This window comes from Leishmania panamensis (assembly GCF_000755165.1).
Source record: "Leishmania panamensis strain MHOM/PA/94/PSC-1 chromosome 33 sequence".
Classification (NCBI taxonomy): Eukaryota; Euglenozoa; class Kinetoplastea; order Trypanosomatida; family Trypanosomatidae; genus Leishmania; species Leishmania panamensis.
Genome location: NC_025880.1, coordinates 1,267,133 through 1,291,474, shown reverse-complemented (window position 1 = coordinate 1,291,474; position 24,342 = coordinate 1,267,133). Strand labels below are relative to the sequence as shown.

Sequence of the window (24,342 nt, the reverse complement as noted above, 5' to 3'; positions counted from 1 at the left end):
GCAAGAAGGGGAAATACAACCCCCCCCCGCTCACCGTGGTGCGCTCTTCACAACTTAAAAGGCCTCCACACACACACACATACTCGCCGAGAGAAATAGGAAGACGCATGCACCATGGCAAACGCATTGTGCCTTCGCAAAAAGGAGAAAGAAAAAGAGAAACACAACAGAAAATAAGTGGAAAAAATGATTCGTGTGATGTGTGTGGAGGGGGGGGGGGGGCGAAGTGCAGCGCACGACGGAAAGGATGTGCGAGGGGCGAAGGAGACACTAAGGGCAAAATCAATCCGCCCGCCTCGCCTCCCTCCCTCCCCCACACACACACACGGACACGGGCACGGGAAAACAAACATAATTGTGTAGAGAGAAAGAGAAAGTAACGCATGAAGAATGATCAAAAGAGAGGAGGAGAGGAGGTGGTACGCAGGATGACACAGTCGTGGGCAGGGTCCATTGTCTTTTCGCTTTGCCGCTCCCCGGTGCCGTCTGCCTTGCCAGGTGGTAGGTAAAGTAAGGAGCACACGCACCGCTACACTGCAAATGATGATTACTATTTCTGGCCTTTGGAGGACCTGTGATGATGCTTGTGAGAGGAAGATGACGAGCTGCGCTTCGAACCGGAGCTGTGACGACTCCCGGAGGACTCGGAGTCGGCGCTAGCGCGACCACTGGTGTGGTGCCGCCTCCTGCCGTCTGTAGAAGTTCTCCGGTGACCAGAGCTGTGACGGCTGCCCGAAGACCTGGTGTCGTCAGCCTTCTTGCTTTGCTCGCTGTTCTTCTCGCTGCTGTCAGCGCTCCTCCGAGACTTGTCGACCAACGCCCCACCGGTGCCTGGTGTCGCAAGGCTGCGCGTCTTGCTCGCGCCAGGGGTGAACCGGGTAGTGGCGGTGGCAGCGCCGTAGCCAGACGACCCGATACCGCCGCCGCTGCGGCGGTATGTCTTGGGGTCGTGGTGCTCGGGATCTGCAATAAGGGTCTTGTACTCCGTGTGAAATACCTCCATGCTTTTCTTGCTGCGCATGATCGCTTCCCTCTCTGTCTCCGACTTGGCCGCGGCTGCTTTGGCATCCGCCTTCCTCAGGCTCTCCTCGGCAAAGGCGATAAACTTCCTCACGCTGCACGTCCGCACGCTGCGGTTTTGCATCGCATTAAGTCGGTTCATCAGCTCGACCACTTTCCCGACGTTTGCATCACCCTGGATGATGTCTGCAAGGAACAAGGTGCAGCACGGACCTCCAAAGGCATACTCAAACAGCTCATGCGGCACGTCTGGCGCCTTGTCGAGGATGTCAGTGAACACAGTCGGGTCCATCGCACTGGCAGCCAGCATCGAGCTTGTGTACACATCCGTGGTGGTGACACCTTTCATAACGGCCGACGCAACGATAACCGTCTTCTTGTTCGGATGCTGCTTTATAATCGCTGGCACGTGGTAGAGAGCGCTGTTGATAGTGGACTCGAGCTGAAGTGGGGTAGGTTGCTTGATGATCATTGCCTTGTACACGGTAGGGCCAAAGAGCGGCGAGTACGCCACGGAGAGCTTCTGCGGGGTCTGCGCCGTCGTGGTTGCCGAGTCCATGCTAACCAACAGATCTGCGAGCAGTTCGTTGCCACCAAGCAACGCGACGCTGAGGCTCACCTCGGCATACTTGTACTTCTGTGTGGCGACACTGAGGAGGGAGGAAACCATGTGCTTGTAGGACAGCCATAGTGGCTGCTTGCTCAACACGTTCACCTCGTTTGGCGAGACGGTGCCAACAATGGCAGTGTTGTTACCGTTCTGGAATAGCGTCTGCACCTCTTTCACCTGCTCCGAAGTCGTGCTGCGCCAGTCCTCTGGGGAACGCGTCACCACCTCTAGCGCGGATGCCTGGGTGCCACTGGCGGCGTCCACAATGGACCTGCCGTCGGGACCAACACTGAAGGTCAGCGGAAGCTTGTTGCGGACCTGCGGGCTCGCCATGGCGACCACTCGAATCGGGTTCGATGCGTCACGACCCTTCTCCGTGGCGTGAGCGTTGAGGTCGCGTGAGGAGAGCTGCGGCGTGTTCAACGTGTGGCTCAGGGTACGCTGCGACGAGTTGGGATACGCCACCGGCACAGTGTTGCGCGGGTCCTGCAGCATAGCGCGCCCGTGTGCCAGCATTGCATCAACCTTCTCTAGCACTGCTGCGTCCACATTCGGCTTCTGTCGCAACTTGTCATTCTCACCGGTGGCGAAGGCGATGAACCGGACGAGGTTGCCGCTGCGGGGCGTCGAGTTCGGGGAGTTGCGGATTGTGTTGAGTGATGCCAACGCCTCCGTCGCAGTCGAGGGATCGGCGCACTTGGGCAGACACAGCACCGCCACGGTGCGGCACGCGCCGCCAATGCAACCCTTGATGAGGGCTGGTGGCAGGTTTGCGTCGTTGCAGAAGGCCTCAAAGAAAGACTTCTGGTCCATCGTAACGTTGCTGATGAGGAAGAGAATCGAAGAGAGCAGCACGTCTATGGGGCTGTCGCTCTTCTGTGCTGGTCGTACCTGCTTTACGATAGCTTCGATGACAACCACCTTAGCATCAGGCTTCCCGCATGCCGCAGTGATGGCAGCGTCGACTTGAGGCATGCCCATTGCCATGTTGCGCACAGTGACGACTCCAACGTTCAGAAAAGCGGGGCCGAACACCGGATGCGAGCCAACCTCAAGGCTCGTGACAGCACCACCCTCGACGCAGTCAATCACCTCCGTGGCGCTGTGTAGCGCGCAGGCCGACACACGAGCGTCGTAGTAGCCCAGCTGACCGTGACTCGCAGCTGCCTTCGCCGTTACCGAGAGTGCTTCCGCCAGCACCTGCTTTACCACCTCCGCCGCCATCAAACGGGACTCCGTCGTGCCGTCCGTCGCGAGCAGCAGCGCCGTGTTGTGTCCAGCATTGACGCTGTGGTACACGCCCTGGCAGTGGGTGTTCCGCTTGATCGCGTCGGCGGTAGCTTGCGCGTCAGGACCCGTGCGCAGTAATTCATCGGCAGCCATCGCTACTGGCGGGTTGCTCGAAAGCATCACTGTCGTTGCCGGGTTCGCGGCAGCAGAAATAACCAGCAGGGTTGCCACACCGCTCTTGCGCTCGCCGTGCTGCCCCTCCGCACCGTCGGCTGGCGTGGCCACCGGAAGCGGTGCACCATTGCTTCGGTTCGTCTCCGGGGGCACCTGCGGCGGCGCGGCGGCGGCGGCAGCTCCACTGAACAAGGCCGAAGGCCGCTCCACGAGACTGGGTGAAAAAGCGTTAGTAGAGGCGGGACCATTCGGGCCAGTTGCCTCGCCCATGCCGTTCATGCCAGTGGGGCCGTAGCCGGGCCGCAGTTGGTAGCTGCTGCCCAAGTCGGACATGCCAAAGCCTCTGGCACCGTTGTACTGCGAATTGCCCATGTCGTTCTGGAAGTGATCGCCGTAGGCGCTGTTGAAGCCGTTCGGACCGAACTGGCTGCCAGGGTTTGTGCTGTACATTGACCCCATCGGGCAGCCCATCACGCCCATCGGACCCATGGCGGACCCCATCGGCATCCCCATGCTGTATATGGATCCCATGCGGCTCTTCAGACCTCCCATGCCGTACAGCGATCCCATCGACCCCATACCATACTGGCTTCCGTACATGCTGCCGAGCAGCGAGGCTGGTCGGGACATGTTCATGCCATACGTGCTGCCCATACCGTACATGGAGCCCATCAAACCACCCATGCCGTACATACTGCCCATGCGACCCATCATCATCGACCCTGGAACGCCACCACGGAAGGAGCCGGTGCGGAGAACGCCGCTGCGATATGCGTCGTGTGCAAACGAGCTGCGGTCAACGTTGAAGGCGTAGCGCGTCTGATCTCCCACTGCATGGGTGAGCATAGGACATTCACTCGGGAGGTTGCTGTTCACTCGCTGTGGATCAGACGCCCCCAGCACAGGCCTTTCCGAGTGCTGCACACCCTCTGCGGCAACGGATGTGAATGCTTCGCCATGGCGCACGCGCTTCGCGTAGGTGGGCTTGTTCGTGTTGGTGTCGTAGTTTGCTCGCTCCACTGGCTGTGTTTCCGCCTGATGGGCGGACAGATACCCAGCTGGCATGCCAGAGGGGTCCGGACCCGCATGTTGACCTTTCGCCAGCGACATACCTTGCTGCTGGTGGTCAAATGGTGTCGGTGCACCCTGCCCCGTCATCGACGCCCCGGCCGCAATAGCTGGGCCTTTGGCCGGTGCGAGGCTGTGTGTCGGTATCCCAACCACCTGCTGCATCGCTGCGTGAGCCTTTGGACACACAAGCAAGACACACAGAGAAAGTGAATACGTGTGAATGGGGGGCGGGAGGGGGGGGGGCAGAAGAAGGAAGCACGAAGACACCACTCCTGCGAACACAACGAGGCAGTGCGGCACGCCTGCACAGTACAGCCTTCGCTATCAAGAATGGGCTAAGGGGGGTGTGGAGAGGGGATGCCGAGAGCGACTCAGATGTTGATGGTCTGCGTGTGGGACGACTTCGATGTGTGGGGGATGCTCAAGGATAAGCAAACACGTCACACCTATGAAGGTGGAAAATGGAGAAAGAAATCGCTGCAACAACACTCACAACCACAGCGACAGAGAGATGGAAAACAGAAGAGAGCTGTGCGGAGCTGATCACCACTTTCAGTAGGTGAGACGGGAAGCACTGCGATGTGCGGAAGAGGAAGACACTCAAAACTGCGAGACATACCAAAGCAGATGAAGAGAAGAAGGGAGGAAGCAGCAACAGAGTTAGGAAAAGGATGTCAGAAAACCGCCTTTGCTCAGCAGCACTGTCGCTACTGCCCTTCTTGTCGCCTTCCTCACACATACACGCATCTGCACATGTGTTGGTGTGTGAACGACGACTGGGAAAGGTGAGAGGGCAAAAGCTTCGCTTCCACCAAAATCTAAGCAGAGTCGATCCAGGGCCACTCCCTCTCGTCTCTCTGCCCAACAGTCACACTACCGTCTAATAATGGCAGTGCACGCAGGTGTGCGGGAGCGGGAGGAACGGAGACAATGCAGAGAATAGTAGACGACCCTTTCTGCCTTTTTTTCTTTGCTTCAATTGAATGTGAGATGATACAACAACTAGCGTTATGTGCTTGTGCAGGTGTGATCTATGGCAGGGGGCAGCGGTGCAGCGACAAAGAAAAACTACGGGAACAGAAATAGAATAAAAGAGGCAAAGAGCGTGGTTAGTGAGACGAGCAATGGAGAGACAGAAGTGACAACACTGCTTCACCTTAAGGACTCACTCAGCACCACGCTCACATACGCGTTGAGACACATGCGCATTGCACAAGTACAAACACACACCAAAGACGAAGCGCTCCCGTAAGAAGCAACACCGCCGCTCACTTACGCTACGGGAAAGTCGGAAACCCAAGCAGCACATAAAGAGAGGAAGAAAGAGAGGGAGGGAGGGATAGCGAGAGGCTGGCCGCCGCGGTGGAAGACAAAACTGGTCACTTTTCTCGAGCATGGGGGTGAAAAGGCAGAGCATCGATCCTGTGCAGGCGCGCGCACACAGAGAGAGAGAGAGAAAGGAAAAGGGAACGCTAGACAGGCAAACAGAAACACGAACAGACACACATGCACGTCCCTTCCCATCCGTGCACTGCCGCCGCCACCTCGTCGCGTGCCCATGCAAGTGCTCCCTTACCCTCGCTAGCGTGAGAGAGGGGAGATGGAAGAAGGGAGAGAGTGTGTCACACCGGTGCCATTAGCGAGTCAGCACATTCCTCTCCATCGATCCGACCTCCGGTCTGCATCACGGATCGCACTGCTTACACCGAGCCCACTGCCGGCAGGAACAGCGCGCGCCATTTACGCAGGCGCGTAGATACGCGTCTGCGCGGTGCTTGGGCACCGCGACGAGAGTGCGGCGCCTGCCCCTCCAGCTGCCGCGCTCACCGAGGGGAGACAGAAAGGGTGTCGGGGGAGCAGACCGTGCTAGAGGGACGTGGTCAGTGGAAACAACGCGATAGGGGGGTCCATAAGGTCACCAGGGGCCCACCCCTTCACAGGGGAAAGGAGACTAGAAGAAGTATCGCTGACAGGCAGCGCAAAGATGCGCTGCCACAGGAGAGTGGGAAACTCCATCGTCCCCCCCCCTCCCACCGACCCTGCCGCATCGCTAGACACGGAGAGACGCGCACAAGGGTGAATATAGCAAGCACAGGAAACAGCTCGTGCAGAGGCCGGTGGACACCCTCGCTGGCATGGAAAGGGGAGGAGGGGGGAGCGAGCGGGGATCCGTCGCCGGCATTCTCTTGTACAAGAGGGCCGCCCTCCGCACCGCATGCATCTCCTCAGTATATCCACAAAAGAGAAAACAAAAACTAGTTCGGGGAGGGGAGAGAAAGGAGACAGAAAAGGCTCCTGCAGACGGTGTTCGCCCGGGGAGTGGAGAGGCGTTAAACGCGGGGCCTGAAGAGAAAAAAGAGTGACGTGGAAAGTTAGAGCGACAAGTGGACGACGAGGAGGAAGGGGGGAAGGAAGAGTCAGCTGGTGTTGCCGAGAGGAAAGGAGGAGGGGGATGACAAGCACACAGAGGCAAAGCTAGAAAAGAAAAGAAAATGGGTGCGAATTGCGGGCGCACGAAGAGAAACGCAAATCAAGGCACATAGTCGTAGCGTCGACCCTTGTAAGCGCCCAAATCCCTCTCTGCGCTGTCGTCTCAATCCCCACCAGAGTCTGACACGACACACATGGCCAACGGTACGTCACGCAATGGACTTCGAATTCAGTAGTTTTGTGAAAAGACGCAAAGGGGAAGATTTGTTAGCAGATCCGGCGGCGCCGATGCAATCATCTCGTTCGCAATCTCCAGCCGCTCAAGCGACGGAGTGTCACCTGTCGGGGTGGCAAGGAAGGCGTCAAGCTCGTCAATCATGTTTCTTACGCAGTGGACAGACCATTGGCTAAACTCCTTGCTGGAGGACGCGGTGGAGTGGCGGCGGCGCTGCCGGTGCCTAGTGGTGGCCTTGGCGCTCAGCGCTGCCAAGCTGTCGTACTGCTCCAGGAGGTAGACCAGGAAGTTGCGCACGTTGCCGCAGTTCGGCGTCACGTTGGTAATACGCCGTGCGCGGCTCACCGCTCGGAGCCAGAGGGTTGCGCGCGAGTCATACTCGGAGAGGCAGAGGCACACCAGCGTGCGGGTGCGGCCCCCCAACGCATCACCAACCAGTGACTCCAGAAACCCCACTGCATTCGGCCATCTGGAGGGAAGAAAATCGGGTTTCTGATGTCGAATGGGTGCGTTCGGATGCACGAAGCCCTCGTCTTCCTCGCGCGTCGGCATGCGGTACGCGTGGCTGCGCTGCACGAGGGTGTCGAGCACCATGTACTCAGTGCCAAAATAGACGAGCAGAAGCGAGGACACGAGCACGTCAGCCTTGTACTCCACAGAGTGGCTGTGCCGTTCCTGACAGCCAAACCTCTTGTCGCTTGTCGTGCTCTCCCATGCACTCAGGCGTGCACTGCGCATGTCTGCACCTCGGCAGATAGTCTTCAGCCGCAGCGTAGCGAAGCTGGTGTGTACTTTGCTCAACGCAGCGTTGCTGAGCGTCGACTGATTCGGCACGCTTTTGCGCCGGGAGGAGTGAGTCGAGATGTTCAACCGCAGAAACCCCAGCGTCAAGAGGCGACCAATGGCACCCGTTTCGGCAGTCGCGTCGTCGATTTTCACGGAGCGCAGGCCTTTCACGACGGTGCCAAAGAGCGGACTGCGCGCCAGCTGCACTGAAGAGCGGGGTGGGCCTCGCTTCAGTGCAGCTGGCGATGCCCCTTTCCGCTGCCGCCTCACGCCCTTCTCGAATTCTTCGGCGTCGCCGCTGTCGTCATTGTCGTCGCCGTCGGATGAGCATGCCAGAAGGTCTAATACTGCCACACCACTGTTGTCCTCGTCATCAGCGACGTCCCCCATGCAGATGTGCAGTTCAACTCGACTGGCCGAGTCATGCAGTCGCTCGCGCAGCATGATCATCGCGTTCTCCACCGCCCCCACCGTCACGTCGAGCGAGTGCGTGCTGCGACCGTTGCCGTTCCCGAGCAAGAGGCAAGTATTGTGCCCCGTCACCCACGTCCGCATCAGCATCTCCAGCGCCACGGAATGACACTCCTTTCTGCCAGCAAGACGGCTAAGCGTCTCGTCCAGATCAAACTTGTGGAGATACTTGTCAAACTCTCCAGGGCGGGAGTTCGTTGAATGAACCTCACCTGACTTGTTCAGGCGCTCCTTCTTGTCTGGTAGTAGAACAAAGGACTTGAGGTTGGATGGCAGCCCACCGCCGCTGCTGCTCATGGCACGATTGCTCATGCCAACACCGCCACGAATGCCAACCCCCGAGTCGTCGCTGCCGCTAGTGTCCTCCTCGTCAGCGTAGCTGGAACTGCACAAAAAACGAGAATAAGTGCCGCCGCAGCTTGTCCTCAGTGCCCGCCTCACCCCATGAGCCATTCTACCGTTCGCCAGCGACACTGCCTTGTCCTCCTCGTACACACGCACGCTGAGTCCACTCACGACAAGGCATGGTTTCCGCACCGCGTCCTCATCGACGACAACCAACGCGCACAGTGCGTTCGAGCGCATCATGAGATGGGTGTAGACCTCCTCCGCTGACGGCATCATCTCCTTACCCTGCTCGCGCATGGTCGGGTTGTGAAACTCAAGCCACGACGACATGGACACCCGGAGTGACTTGCAGTCGGGTAACACTACCTCCACATTCTCCTTGAGGCCCATACGCCGCCGCCGGTCAGATTGGGAGCGAGTGGGATCAACCGCGCCCTTTCCACTCTCTTGGGAAGAAGCAGGCCCGTGGTCGTGCACCTCCTCTCGTGGCGGTGTCGCCTTCCGCGCTGTGACCAGTGGTGACGAAAGGGAGGTGGAGATGACCGGACTCGAAGTCTGGCCTTCGTCTCTCGAGTCCAGAGGAAGCTTTTTCAGCAGTTGCTGCTGGGCGCCCTCATTTGCTTGGGGTGACAGGCAGGACACGTCTTCGGTAGCGTGGGCGGCACCCTCTTCCGCGGGGAGGCCACACGAGGTGGCGAAGGGGCTCGTCATGGGGGCAGCCGTGGGTGAAGCCGTGGCAGTCGGGGTGGAAGCGGTGGAGTGTGAACTTGCAACGCCCATGTAAAGCCTGCTTCGCCCAACAGCAGCGGAAGAGCAAGTCCCACAGTCCGCAGGTGAAGTCTGTGATGAGCAAGCCATCCTCTTCCTCCATTCACAGTGAATCACCAAGTTATCATCCATGGCGTCGGGGTACGGCTCAGCCCCTAAAAACGGCTGCTGCGGTTCGCTGAATTCTGCACAGGCGCGCTGCGGGGAGGAGCTCGACGTCAGGTCTCCCGAAGAAGTGCTGGTGGTGCTCGAGGTTGCGCCGATCGCCGTGGCTGATGTGCTGTGACTTTTGGTCTGACGTGGCACGCCTGACAGACACTCCGTGGCGACGTTGTCAGGCCCCGGCAGGAGCGCCAGCCTCCTGCGATGTCTGCCGAGTGCGCGAAGGACCTCCGGCGGTTGTCCGGCGTACGAAGTCAAAGTATGCTGTCCGACGGCCGCGATGGTCTGAGGCGACAGCACGTGCAGCGTCGCCGTGGAAGAAATAGGCGCCACAGGAGAGGGTACGCGCAGTGGTGCGTCGGCGGTCCTGCGAATAGGAGGCACAATGGAGGGCAGGAGAGGGGCGGCATTGGCTATTAAGACCGCTGCAGGCCTGTTTACAGAGGCGGTTGTCACTGTGCCCGCACTCTTATTCAACAACCACGGCGCAGTCACACCTCGCGCGGTGGTGGTTGTCGTGAAGGCCAGCTGGTGCCCGTCCAGGAGGCCATTCGACATAGCAGGGGTGGTTGTGTGCGCTTTGAACGCCACTGAACGGGTGCTGTTAGCGTAAGAGGGACGCCGTGGTGGCTGCTGGCGAGCGCTGCGCGCTTCCAGAAATGTTGATACCTCAGAAGACGGCGCACCGCCGTCCGAGGCGCGACAACACCTTCTCACGAAGATATTCTCCGCGAAACCAGAGGAGTAGTGGTGCGACAGCGGCTCGCTCAACTGGCGAAGGGCAACATCGACAACGCTACTGTCATCCGCGACACTCCTTATCGGAGTCGTCGCACCAGTCTCCACCTCTTTCATGGTGATGCACACATCGGTGGCGGTGGAGGTGTCTAACGGCGGCGGTGCTGTGGTAGCAGCACTATTGCACACCTCTACTAGCGGCCGCGCCTTAGCCTGGGAGGACACATCGTTGTCGGTAACTCCTCGCGACAGGCGGGAGGCAAAGGTAGAGGGGGCACACTGCGCCTTTGTAGTGATACAGGTGCCTACTTGACGCTCATTCCACACCGCCTTGGGGTGTGCCGTTCGTGGGAAATAGTCGGCCGTTGTCAACAATGGCCTATTCGACGGCTCTGCTGCGACATTAGTCGCAGTAGGGTTCGTAAACTCTGCAGAGCGACGCTCATCGCTGGTGGCGAGCACCATAGTGCCGGTCGAATGCACGCTGAGCGCCTCCCGCATCGCTGGTTGCAACGTCAACATCCACTCGCCGTACTCCCAGCTCTCTGGTGCTACCACCCAATCACAGGATGAATCGACGGAAGCGGACCCACTGCGTGAAGCGGCGCAGTCTCGCTGCTGACGCGCAAAGGTGCTGGCAGGTGCGTCTGGGAACAGGGTGAAGACTGAGGTGTTCAGGTAGTGTATGTCCTGCTGTGGTGCACGCCTAGTGAAATGGCTTCCGCCGCCGATGCTGTCTCGGTCGCTGCCCGCATGCGAGCTTGGCTGCACGGCACCTGCTATCGGCATCGACAAAACGTGATAGAGGTCATCGAACTCGGCTAGCAACCGTGACGGCGGAGAGGTCGCCACAGTTTCTGCACGGGCCCGCATCATTCTCGTCGCCGGTTGCACCAAGGATGGTGGAGCTGCTCCCTCTATTCCGAACGCAGGAAAGAGCTGCTCCTCCGTGTCGCCAGCTCGCTCGCTCGTTTGGCTATCAGGCGGCCAAAACGTGCTTATGTCATAGAACTTCTCTGAGAGTCGCTGCGCCATGATGCGTTCATGGGTAATCTCCGTTAGCGTGTTGTGTCTACTGAAGTAGGAAGAGCAAACGGAGGAGACTGCCTCCGAATACACGGCATCCTCGTCGCGCGTCCCTCTTTTCGTATTCGCCGACGCACTTTGCCTGCAATTGTGCTGTGCATGACGTCTCGTCTCTTCGGTATTGTCGCTTCTGCAAAAACTTACGGGGCTGTTAGAACGAGCATCACCATCCTCGTTACCCTGCGCGAGCGACAGACCGAAATACTGCTCATTTGCAAAACACTCCACTGCCTCCACCAAAGTCCTCGCCGGCTGCAGCTGTCCCTCATCGCTGTTCTGCTGTAGAGGCGGTGGTGCACCTTTACTCCGCGGGCGCGTCGCCGTTTCCATCCAGTGATCCCTCGCCTCCGCGGTGGACGTGCCGGACATGCAACCCCCTTAGCGACTGGAGGCGGGGGTAATGGGACGATAACGAGTCGTAGACGCGGTCGTACAAACGAGCGGAAAGGCCAAACCTGAGAAAATGAGTAGGTGACGACGGGTGACTGCGCGAGAAAAAAAAATGGGAAGATCGAAGGTTGACCAAATACTCTGAAATAAACACACAAAGAGGGAGATATACCAATGTAACGCACACACCTGCACTGACACAGAGAGAGAGAGAGACGGCGCGAGTAGAGAACAAGAAGAGAGGCTCCACGCCTGAAGTGGGAAAAAAAAACAGTGAGGAGATCAAGACAAGCAGTAGACGCCCCTTTTCTTTTTCTTCTGTTATGAGGGTGATTCACACAAGATGTACATATACCGATAAGGTGGTAACACGCGAGACACCAACCAATGCACAAACCAAGCTGCAGACTCGAAATGTGGGAAAAGAAAAAAAAAGAGAGAGAAGATCCAACGACAATGGAGACAAAGGGCTGGATTGAATACACGAAAAACGAGCCGAGAAAGCACCGTGACTGAAATCACCGCCTCTCGGCACCAAAGAGTGCCTCGATAGAAGCAAACAGAAGTAGAGAAAAGGGGAGAGGCGCACAGCGTGTTACAGCCGAGCAAATGAGGCGGCAAAGGCACAGACACACACACACACAGCACACACCGAGCAGTAAGCATGCCAAGGAAGAGCAGCCATAAATTATGACTGAAAAAAAGGGAAAATTGACCACCAGAGAACAGAAAAGCGATGAAGAGCAGCTATGTGTATATATGCATGTATGTGTATGTATATGTATGTATGTTTGTATACTTATGGCAGGAAGAAAGATATAAAAGGAAGCGGCAGCGCGAGTGGCAATGTCGCCGCGAAGCAGTGAAAGGGAAAGGCGGAGAGAGCGTACGGTGTGGGTGGTCTGCTTGTTTCGTTTTTTTTTCTTTTAATGGAAGGGAGCCCTATTAAGTTGAGAAGAGCGAAACAAGGATGCAAAGAGGTGAGCGAGGGAGACGTAGTAAGCGGAGGAAAGCAAAGAAGAGAGGAAGATGGTACGGCCGTGACGAAGCTTGCTGCTTCCCTTCAACTTGGTCGTATGCCTTCCTCTACCACACGGCACAGAAGAGGCAATCAGAGAACACGCACGCACACTGTATGCACGCACACGAATAGAGAGAATAAAAAGAGCCAAGTGAGCAAGGGCTGAGGAAACACGGAAACAGAAAGCGAATGTGTCCTTCACACGCTCCGTGTTTGTGAACGCTTACCAAGTCGGAGGGTGTATGGGAGGGGTGTATTCAGAGCCAATAAAGAGGAGCAGGGAATGCACGTAAGAAAACAAAAATGCAGGCTTGTGTGTGGGGGTGCGTGTGTGGGGGGGGTGCGTGTGTGTGGGTGTGTGTGTGTGGGGGGGTGCGTGTGTGTGGGGGTGCGTGTGTGTGGGTAGGTGTGGGTGTGGGTGGGTGTCGAAAAGAGAGACACAGGAGAGGTTCAGGCGCACTTCTACACAACAGCACAGCAAGCAAAAAGAGGATCCGGTAAAGGACGAATGGCGTTGAAGAAGAGCAACACCGAGTTCGAACTAAAAAAGGAGACCCCAAAAAAAAGATCAAAGCGAAACAGATGAAGGGCTGTGGATGCGGAGAGGGAGGAAGGGAGAAGACCGCACAGCACGAGACGAGATAAAAGAAGAAGCCAAGAAAAATACAAGAAATAAAAGCTGAGCGGGAGGACAAGACGAATAGGTGTAGTACAGATGTAGATGAGACACGCTACGACGCCACGGAAAGCTCCACGCAAGGGGAGGGGGAACAGGGAATCACCTACACACATGCAAGACGAAAAGTGCGGAAGCTACGCGACGAGTCAACGGGAGAGATGAGGCCGATATCACAGAAAAAAAAAAGATGGACAACATACGTCGCTTAGGATTGGGCTCGCGAGCGGTATCAACCGGAAGAGGGCGAAGACGAAAAAGAGAACAATGAAGAGTAGTACGTTATATGTTTCACACCATCGAGAGGTGTATTGGTGTGTACGTATGTGTATGTGTATGTGTGTGGGGGGGGTGTAAGAGAGCGAATGCGTTGAACAATCGAGAAACGACAGCGGAGAGACAGTCAAACAAACGCGTATAGTCCACGTGAAAGAGGACGGGAGAAGCAGACGCCGGCAGCACGGAAAAAAAAAATGAGGGAGCAACGAGAGCGGGAAGAGAGATGAAGAGACGCAGAGAGGGTGGGGGAACACACACACAAACCGTGAAAACCAGACAGCGGAAATGAAGAAAAGGCCACAGAGCGCAGGGAAGGAAGAAGCAAAGAAAAGGAGAGGGCTGAGAGGCGCCAGAGAAGAGGGAAAAAAGAAAGGAAGTCAGAGTGCGTGAAGTAGAGTGGGAGTAGGTGGGTAGAGAAGGGAGCAAAGGAGAAAAAAAAGAGTGACCGGAAAGATGAGGGGAGACACACACATAAGGGCCAGGCACAAGAAGAGAGAAAAACAATAGTGAAAAGAAGCAAAGCGAAAGAAATCAAACAGGGGAAAAAAAAATTGCAATGGAGAGGAGCACAAAGACGCACAGGCGATAAGAAAGAGGACAAGAGGGAAGGTGGTGGTCTGGTAGAGAAGCGCAGCAGGGAAAAAAAAAAACGGAGGCGACACGCTGGATGAGTCAACGATATGGGCGAAAGAGTGCCGGGTTGGAGGGGAGAAGGGGCGGGCAAAATGACCCACGTCGGATTAACAGCGCCAACAGAGGAGAAGCGTTAAAAAGAGCGAAGCCCTAACACATACATACGCACAACAACAACAACTTGTTCGCACTGCTATGAAGCAGTCCCGGAGGAGCAGATGGAAGACCGAAGACCGGACAAAGGAGGAAAAAAACTTTGAAAACGCAAACACGCAGGAGGAGACACAATGACGGAGATAATAGTAAAACGACTTCACCCAGAATGGCAGTAGTCACCAAATTGCACAAACGCACGGACGAGGGACTATTCTGATTTCGACGATTTCGCGATCTCCCGGGGGGGGGGGGGGGGGCATAAAGAAGCCCGTCACAACCTCACGTCTATGAATGGCGTACAACGGAGAAGGCCAGAGAGGGCAGTGGGAAAAGGTGGAGGATAGAGGGAAGGAGTGGTGTATGTTCCGTGCATGTGCCCACACGCACGCATCGCTCAACCCTGTCCCTTCTTGTCGCAACTCGCCTGTTTTTCTAGTTTCCCTGGGAGTAAGACAAGCACGGTGGCGGTCAGCGGCAACGACCAGAAGAATGGCACGATGCCACACAGACTGTGCAGTAAACAGCGGGTGCGCAGAGGGTGTGTGAGAGCAAGGGAAAGCAAAAGAGGAGGAGGATACGTCCATGCGTGAGGGAGTGAGCCACATGTAGGAAATGGCAGTGGAACACGGTAGAGAGAGAGAGCGGAGCAGATGATGGTGTATGCAAGGAATGTAGATGCCAGAGAGAGGGAGAGGGTGACCAGCAGATGTAGTGAAGAGGCAACCATAGAGTACTCAAGGATTCGATGCAAAGGACTACGACTTGTGCATTTCTTGAGGTGATAAAACGCTCCCTGTAATAAGGTACAGGATGGAACACAGGACTGGGAAGGGCAACAGGAAAAGACAGTAGGGCGCCACCGTTATGGCACCTCTGAACTCGGCGATAACGAGAAGGTGCACCTATCCTATGGTTGTCGAGAGCCGCCAGCACGTCTTTGACCTGAGTATAATCGAACGGGAAAGCGCATCGAGTCGGGTGTTGCGATCGAAGTGCGAAGCAACAGGAGCAGCAGCAAGGAGTCGATACAGGGTTTCCATGAGAGAGATCCGCCTCATTGCACGGGTTGCAACGGCATGGAGGCAGTCTCAGGCTGACGTCCTCCTTCCTCATCCACATCCACTCATACGCCCCCCCCCCCACACACACACACACTCCCTCAGTCCCGCCTTCTCTCTGTGCTATCTTTCGTTTTTTTTTTGGACGATGTTTTGCCACTTTTTTGTCGGTAGTCGTGATGCCTCACACACACACACACACACACATCGCGCTTCGATAAACATGCGCGCCCGCACATCTACCGTAACGGCAAAACAGACCCAAGGGAGGGAAACGGAAAAAAAAAGCGAAAAGAACGAAAAAAAACGAAGGAAACCCAGACGACGTCAACCAAACAAAAAAGAGGGGAGGTGACACGCATCTGAAAATGACAGGCAAACACGTGTAAAGGGAGGGGGAAGGAGCATAAACATCGATATGCACGCTGGCGCACGAGCTTTCACAGACACACGGGAGATACGGAAGACAAGGCGAAAGAAACAAACAAACGCAAAAAGAGGACGAGGAAAGCACGCAACGCACCTCCTTCTTGTGCGGGGGTGTGCCTGGTTCCACCTGTGGACTTCCTATGCAAAGAGCCACATAGAGGAATGATGAAAGCAAAAAAACAGTTGAAGGAGAGCGCGCGCACGCGAAAAGAAAAAGAAAACAAAAAAAAAACGCAACCATCAAGTAAAGAGGGGTAAAACAGGTGAAGGGGGGCAGTCGGGGGGGATGGGGAACACTGTGCATGGGTGTACATGTTTGGGTGTGTGGGTGTGCGTGGGTGTCTTTTTCCTCTTTTTCTATGGCCGTATGTGCCGCTTACATATGTGCCTTCTGTCTTGTCGGCAGGCAAACTGCTCTTGCACAACATCACTCTTCCTATGCTTCGCTTGTTTTTGCCTCTTTTGTTTAGAGTGGACACTCTCCCCCATCCCACCTTCTTCATCAGCTCCCTCTGCTGCACTCCCCCCCCCCTTCCTCTCATTCAACCAGTCTTTTTTTGCCTCCGGCCTGTTCTACGTGACACCTCCTGTTTCCTGTTACCCTTGACGATGCCTGTAGTGTGAAAGAGTGCGTGGGAGCCACTATCGCAGACCGCCATCAAGGGCAGAAAAACAGAGACGAAATAATTGACTTCGTCTTTCAACAGAGAGAGAGAGAGATCAGACCGAATAAAATGAGTATACACTGCAAATAATGTTTAATAGAAAGACGGAGAAGGATATGCTGAGAAGAGACAGAGAAGGACAAGGGCCGACGAACAAGTACGAAATCCGAAAGAAAGAGAAACCCAACGCATGTTGATGCCCAAACATGGATATAGGAGTTCAGCTTGCCCGCTTGCACATTCTCACCCGCTGCAGACACACACAGAAACAAGTGTGTGATGATCCACTTCCTCCCCCCCCCCCCACACACACCGCTGTTGTGCCCTCCCTCCTCCGCCCCACACACTTTCACTACAAAAAAAAAAATAGACGTATGGAACATAACACAAGATAATGTAAAAGAGAAAATGGATCAACTATGAAGCAGGTAACGGTGGCACAGGAAAAACCGAGACAGGAGGAGGAGAGAGCACGATGACGCTCAAAGGGGGGGAAAGAGGGGAACAGCATAGAGAAGCAGGGGCAAACTCATGTTTCTTACATACGCACAGAGAGAGAGAGCGCGTGGGGAATAGATAGACAGAAAAGGGCAAAGAAAATGGCCAGGTGAGAGAAGGAGGGGCTGTGCATATCTGAGTAATGCGTTCTTGTCGTGAATATGATTTTGATTCCATATCTTCTCTTTGTTCCACAACTGTACGATGATGGTAAGCAGGTATAAGAAGCAAAACAGCAGAAACCGTACTAAGGACGGGGGAAAGAATAAACTCGAGGGAAGCGAGCACGCGAGAGCGAGCGAGCGAGATACGACTTGGGATGTTGTAGAAGAAACACCGGATATGGTTACATATTGCAAGGAGAAATCATATATATATACACATATGCAGCAGTACATACACAACGTGAATTCATACACAACAAAATGGTTGTGCGTGCAGAGTAGGGACTGGATAGGGGGTGAGGATGACGACGTTATGGGTGTTGATGTCCACGTGCGTGTGTGTGATTGTGCGTATGATGAATCAATGGGGTGAGGCAACAAATAAAACTCGGTAGCGGAGCTGGATGGCACCCACGCATGGGAAAAAGAACGAGTGGCAGTAAATCACAGATGCACTATCGCCTTGTTTTCCAGCCTCTTGCCAATCTCCCTGACATCTCTCACTGCTTCAGATGCGCGCACATGAGCGCACAACCACGAGCATACAAGAAGCAAAACAAACAAAAAAGAAAAATAAAAAATATGCACACATGCGTGAAATACCTTCACGAATAACAGCACAGATGGAGCACAGAGAGCGAGAGAAAGAAAGGCACATGATGAACAGCAAAGGAAAAAAAATAGAGACCGAGGACATCACGTTCAACAGGGGAGTGCTGCATACAAACGAAAATCTGCGACAGCAATGCGAGAGAATAAAGGGCAGGGCTACGCTCCTCAAAGACACCCCGCACATACATGCGTCTCTCTCCGTAGGAGTTCCCTTGAGTGAAAGGACTGACACGTTAATGCGCACACTCGTGCAAGCGTTGTGTGTCTGCTGGGAAGGTAAGAGGGGAAACTTGTCTCTGCCTCGTGTCATTTGCGATGCACAAGAACTCCAAACGCAGAAAGGAAAAGAGGGGCCACGGCAAAGGAGAAAGCGCGCAACAAAGAATAGCACAAGAGCGAGTACTGCACAAACACACGAGGGCAGTCGAAGGACAACAATCACCATCGCCAGGATGAACGACGCGCACAGCGATGGCGAGAAAGAGAGAGAAGCACACGCGTCCAAGGAGATAAAGAAAGCGACAGCGTAAGGATGAAAAGCAGAACGATGCAAGGGAGAGAGAGGGAGAAAAGAGAAATCCACAAAGAAGAGAGGGGGTTTAGAGACAGCAAAGCAACAAAAGGGGGGGCCGCATGTGCTCTTTTCGTTTTGATTGTTGTTCTTGTGTGTCGCTGCGTGCTTGGGGGCGTTTGTGCCATCGCAAAAAAAAAAAAGACGGTGTTCGAGACCGGTCATAACGCGTTGAAGATGACGGCTGCGACACCCGTCCACGGACACACATGCCTACAGACCTACACAGAGGCAAGAGTGTGTCATGCATACAGCACACTACACAGAGAACCCAATGGACAAGCAACGAGAAATTCATGAAAATAAAAGCACTTACATATATAAGAAGAGCAATCTGAAGCGGAGATGCAGCGCAGAGGGGAAGAAAGAGCGCTCGACATCATCTTGTAGAGAAGGAAAACAAAAACCTAAGAAGAAACACATAAAAAAAGGGCAGCGAGACATACGGAGATCAAAGCGAAGAAGACCAGAAGTTAATGGGAGTGATAGTGGTGGTGATGGGGGCAGGGGCGAAAAATCAAACACAGAGAAAGCAGCAAGCGCAGTGGTGCGGTGATGGAAAGACGCAGACATCGGTACATCCAAGGTAAGCTACTGTGGTGTGCATGACTCTCGATCAACCAGGCGTTTGGAAAAGGGAAAGGACCTAAGAGGGCTTTTCTTTCCTCAACCTGAGTACCTGGTGTGCTCGATTCCCCTGTTGAAAGAACTTTTAGTAAACCCTCCCTTTTTCCGCAAGAATCCCCTCCACGACCGGCGGCCTACTTGAGCTCTTTTAGGCCAACACGCACAATCTGTACACACTTAGAGAATGTGGGACGACCACACACACACACCAAAAAAAAAAACACACGGCCAGTCTCACGTAACGCTGGCGAAGGCACGCACTGATCGAGATGGCCATAAAGCAATTTTGGAGAGAGACTCGCGAAGAGAGAAGAGAGATGCACATGATCAGAGACCTGCTTGACTGAGACGCAGAAAGAAAATGAGGCCAAACCCGTCTCGCGTGTGGGGATAGGTCAGACGTGCTACTGAGACGCACACACACACACACACATGGAGGTCACCACCTCGTGAACAGTCAAACGCACACAAGAGAAAGGGGGACAAAACGCCGAGTGACGCGGCTCCCTCTTTCCCTCTCACCCCGCCCGTTTCTCATTTCGTGTCTGCACACTTCATTGTCTTGTCTCCTTTTGTGGATTTGCTTGTGTATTGAATTCTCTACACGTACGCCTTCGGGGCGACCGCCTTCGCGTCCTTCTCGATGTCCTCAGCGTCCTTGAGCATCATCTCCATCCGCTTCAGCATTGTCTCGTAGTTTGCCTTCTTGCTCTCTTCCGTCGACGAGGCGACCTTTTCCTTGCACTTCGGGATCTCTTTCTTTGTATACTCGATGAAGCGCTTCACGTTGCCGCTGCGCGGCTCGGTGTTCTGAACCTCACGCATTTCCTTCAGCGCATCGAAGACCTTGGCCGCTGAGGCGTCGTCGTCGCTGACGAAGCCAACGCACATGGTGTGGCTGCCACCACCGACGGAGTAGCGGTAGAGGCGACACGGCTCCTCTGGCTTCTTGGCCTTGAGGCCGGTGAGATGCTCCACGTTCGGCCCAACGTGCGTGACGTTCAGCGAGGAAAGGTACACCATCGCCCCTGCGCTGCTCTTGCGGCACTGCTTCAAAACTAGGTAGCTGCAGACTACCTCGCCCTCCTTGGCCCGCTCCATGCCCTCCTTGAGCACCTCCTCCATCGTCTCCTTTGTGTTTACCTCCTTTATTGTCATGTTATTGAGCGCCGGACCGTACACCGGCGATGACGCAAGCGTAAGCTTCTCGAAGGTGGCGGCGTCCTTCAGCAAATCGCGACCCTGATCTGCACCCTCGAGCGCCGTCATTGTGAGGTAGATGCTGAAGTACTCGCCACTGGCGGCCAACTTGCCCGTGCACGTGGACAGGTACTCGCGCATGAAGTCCACCGCCTGCGTGCGCCGCGTACCGTCGCTGCCGATCATGATGGTGGCGTTATGGCCCGACACCCACTGATTGCGCACCTCCGACAGCGCGGCCGCCTCCACTGGCTTTTTCGGGTCCTCGATGAAGATGACCTCGTCAAGCTTCGTCTCCTTGCCGTCCATGATAACGGTGTCCACGCCTTTCCGAGTCACTTTCGCCTCCTTGCCAGACTTGTAGACAAGGGCAAGACTGCGAATTTTGGTGCCGCTGAACTTCAGGAGACCATCCGGCTTGGCCACTGGCGCCTCGCCATCCTTCTTCTCGCCATCCTTCTTCTCGCTGTCCTTCCTCTCACTGTCCTCCTTCTCGCCGTCCTCCTTCTCTCCGTCCTTGCCCTTGACAATCCTCTTGTCAACTTCATTGGCGTCCTTCTTGTCCACGAGCTTCGCCTCCGTAGACAGCTTCTTGTCGGCGCTCCCCTTCTTGTCAGTGGCTTCCTTCTTTTCCGTTGCCTTGGGGTCCTTGGAATCAGTCTTGGGCTCCTCAAGCTTGATTTCGCGGCTCTTGCCGTCCTTCTTGCTTCTCTCCTTGTCGTCAGCCTCCTTGGCATCCTTCCCACCGCCGTTGTCCTTGTTGCTGTTCAGCGGCTTCACATCGGCGCGAATCAGGTCATTCTTGTTGAGGAAACTGCCACGGCGAGACGCCATATCGACCACGCTGTGGTAGCCACCGCCGTACAGGCTGCCGCCACCCATGCCGTACAAAGACCCCATTCCCCCCATACCGTACATTGACCCCATCGGACCCAGCATGGAGCCCATCGGGCCACCCATGCCGTACATTGACCCCATTGGGGCCCCCATCCCGTACATGGAACCCATCAGCGAGGCCGGACCGTACATGCTGCCCATCGGACCACCCATGCCGTACATGCTGCATATCGGACCTCCCATACCGTACATGGAGTCCATCGGACCACCCATGCCGTCCATGCTGCCTGGACCACCACCAGCCATAGAGCCGTAGCCACCCATGCCGTTCTGACCTCCGCACATGGGGCCGAAGTCGCTGGGCATACCCATCTGGTTGCCGCCCATACTGCCGTAGCCATTCGTGTAGCAGGGGCCCATGAAGCCAAAGCCGTCCATGGTATTCTGCGCGCCGCCCATCGAGCCGTAGCCGCTCGACATGCCATTCTGGTTGCCACCCATGCTATCCATGCCGCCGTAGCCACTCACAGCACTGTGGTCATGCATGCCCTTCGGGGCTATCCTCATCGAGCCTCCGATGGGCTGGATGCTCGACGGAGCTCCACCCTGGGCGACACCGTTCGGCTTAGGGGCAGGGTTCGGTGCAGTAGCAAGGGTATTGTCCGGAGGGGCTCCGGCGGTGGTGGGAATCGAAGACAACGTTCTGCCGACCGGAATGGTGTGAGAGGCGGTGGGCTTCACATTGCTGCTCTGCGTCACGGCAGCCCTGGGCCTCGAAGAGGAGCGACTGTGTTCCGCCGAGGACCGGCTCGAGGAGCGGTGCTTGGCAGAGTGCAACAATTCGCGATCCGAGTGCTTGCTGCTCGGTACGCGGCGGCCCGAGCTGCTGCTAGGCGGACGCTTGACAGAAGGGGGCCTGCTCTGGTTGAAAGAGCTGGTAGTCTTGGTAGAGCTCATGGCTGCCTATGCCGTGACGCGGATCTGTCGAACTGGGGGAAGAGGGAGGGGAGTGTTCGGTGATGCTCTGGGTTGCACCTGCTACTAGTGCTGCAGCTACTCACGACCTATGCTGGTATTTGTTTATCAGTATGTAAAGGTGGGAGGGGGGGGGAATAAGCCTGACCACCTGAGCGTAAAGCAGACTATAAGAAGAAAAGATGGTACAGAGCACGCACAGCGGAAGATAATAGTACGAGAGAAATGTGCACAAACTGTATTCGCTTCTTCAGGAATAGGGAAAAGGCAAAACCCACAGTCAAGATAATGAAAGGTGGAAAAGACAAGAAGAGAAATCGATCACAAGAAGAATCGCCAAGGAAAGCAAGGCAAAAAGAGAACGATGAAAAGATGAGCTCGCTCCAGTGCAGAGGAGGTGGGCAGGACGTCCGCTGATACACTAGGCCAAGAAGACGCAGGATGAGCGAGGCCTGTTGGTATGCCAGTCACGTATTCCAGGAGAAGAGAAGAATGAAAAGAATATAAGAAAAGCGGCGAGAGAAGAGGAGAGGGAGAGAGGGCAGGCGGTGAAAAATATTCGATGGCTAGTGTTTTCAGGTATAGAGAACACGAGAACATATACTGGCAGCGGCGCACAGGCCCCCACGTATACAGACGCCATCGCAGAGAGAGAAGAGACACAAAGATGGAGAGCAGTGGAAATACAAAGAGAAAGAAAAAAACGTCGCATGCATCCATGCAGAGCAGGTGAGAGGATTACAAGCTTGGCAGCATATATGTAGGTGCATAGATTTGCTGCCTTTTCATATTCCCCACTTTAAAACACTGTCTCCCCTTCTCAAAGAAGGGGAAGGCTGAACGGGGAGATGGCGCCGGCGACAAGGAGCAGTGCAGATTCCATCAGCGCGCTGTGTACGTGTTTTTTTGTTTCGTCTTTCCCCTCCCCATGTACAGCGAGAAAGAGAGAAAGAGCGAAAGCGGTCGATCAGATTCTGTGCATGTGGTGAGAGAAGTGAATGGGACCGATGGGAGGGGAGAGGAGGTGCGTCCGGGGACTACTTTGTTTTCTCTTGCGGTAGTTGATGTGGTGTGATTCTCTTTTGTCTTAAAGATTGAAGATTAAAGGTAAGGAGAAGGCTAGAGAGGACAGGGGCGGCAGCTGATTAAAACCACGCGACAGTGTTCAACTCGTTTCCTTTTCGGTTCGTGTTATGAGAGGAAAGACATTGAATGAAAAGTGTCTTGGATGTACATGCTGCCTGTTTTAGGTAGAGTATCAAAACACTTTGCCATGACAATTGCAGTTACCTCACACGTGCATACACGCACACACGCTCGGGCCTCTTCTCGTCACCTCCTCCTCCACCCTCAGCGCATCGCTTGCGGCACAGTCGACTCAACGCACGCAGAAGTAGACCCCTTCGTCTCTTTCCAATAAAAGACAGGGAAAAAACTATCGACAAGGATAAGGAGGCGAGGAAGGGAGAGACACAGCCTGGCGACACAGTGAAAGAAGGCGAGAACAAGCGTGGCGCGATGGCCACGAAGTCACTGGCCCTGCAGCTCCATCATCGTCGACACCCTTCACTGCTGCCCTCGCCGCGTTGCTTGCAGCCCCGACCACTTCCAGCTTCCCGGACACGGCCGCGACGGGAGGCTGCGTTCCTGTGGCCACTGCTAGAGCCTACACGGTGCTGCCTTTAAAGCTACGGCTCTTGGCTGCCGTGGTAGTCGGAGGTGTCATGAATGCGCCGGCGTGCATGAAGGAGAGGGGGGAATGCCTCTGTACTCACTGTTTGCAGGAATGAGCGACGGCGTCGGCGCACAGGTGACCGTGGTGGCGATGCGACCGCTCTTCTGTGCCACCGGTGTTGACTTTATCCCACTCGCCTTTCCTTCCTCCCTTTTCAAGTATCGGCGGCTTGTTCCCTTGCTCGTTGTGGAGCTGCTCGCATTGGTGAGCGGAATACAGGGAGCAAAGAAGGAGTCCGTGCTCCTCACCTCCCCCCCCCGCTCTACTGACGACCCAGTGAGGCCACTGGCGTACATGCTGCCAAAGTCGCGGTTACTGTTGTACATGGAGAACATCATCCCTATGGGCGGCATGCCATGCATGGGCCCAAAGCTGCCGTAGAGAGTTCTGGCACCGTATAGTGACTTGACAGGGACGAGCATCACGGGTATCATTCGCGTAGAGCACATTAGCATCACCGTACCTCAGCATGCCACCGAAGCCATTGAAGCGTATTGAGTCGTGGCTGCTCATCTGATCAGCGCCAAAGCTGCCGTGGTTTACCAGCGCCGCGTGCGTGTTCATCAGGAAGGAGTCGCTCCTGTACGAAGGCATTCGTAGCGAGCCGGTGGAATGCACGCGGCTAAGGTTGCCAAACACGCATGGGTTCAGCGAGCCATCGACGTTCACCGCATCTCTCGGCAGCGA

The 24,342-nt window shown here is 55.5% G+C and overlaps 3 protein-coding genes across 3 annotated transcripts; all 3 read right to left on the bottom strand.

The window, feature by feature from the left end:
* Window positions 1-550: 550 nt before the first annotated feature.
* Window positions 551-4,267, bottom strand: LPMP_333100 (hypothetical protein; the record flags this gene model as incomplete). Its single annotated transcript, XM_010704098.1, has 1 exon — window positions 551-4,267. One exon carries the CDS (start codon window positions 4,265-4,267, stop codon window positions 551-553), a length of 3,717 nt encoding a protein of 1,238 aa, XP_010702400.1.
* A 2,497-nt stretch (window positions 4,268-6,764) lies between these two features.
* LPMP_333090 (hypothetical protein) lies at window positions 6,765-11,498 on the bottom strand (the record flags this gene model as incomplete). Its single annotated transcript, XM_010704097.1, has 1 exon — window positions 6,765-11,498. The coding sequence occupies one exon, from the start codon at window positions 11,496-11,498 to the stop codon at window positions 6,765-6,767; it is 4,734 nt and encodes a 1,577-aa protein (XP_010702399.1).
* An 8,010-nt stretch (window positions 11,499-19,508) lies between these two features.
* LPMP_333080 (hypothetical protein) lies at window positions 19,509-21,902 on the bottom strand (the record flags this gene model as incomplete). The annotated part of the gene is made up of 1 exon (XM_010704096.1): window positions 19,509-21,902. The coding sequence occupies one exon, from the start codon at window positions 21,900-21,902 to the stop codon at window positions 19,509-19,511; it is 2,394 nt and encodes a 797-aa protein (XP_010702398.1).
* Window positions 21,903-24,342: the final 2,440 nt, after the last annotated feature.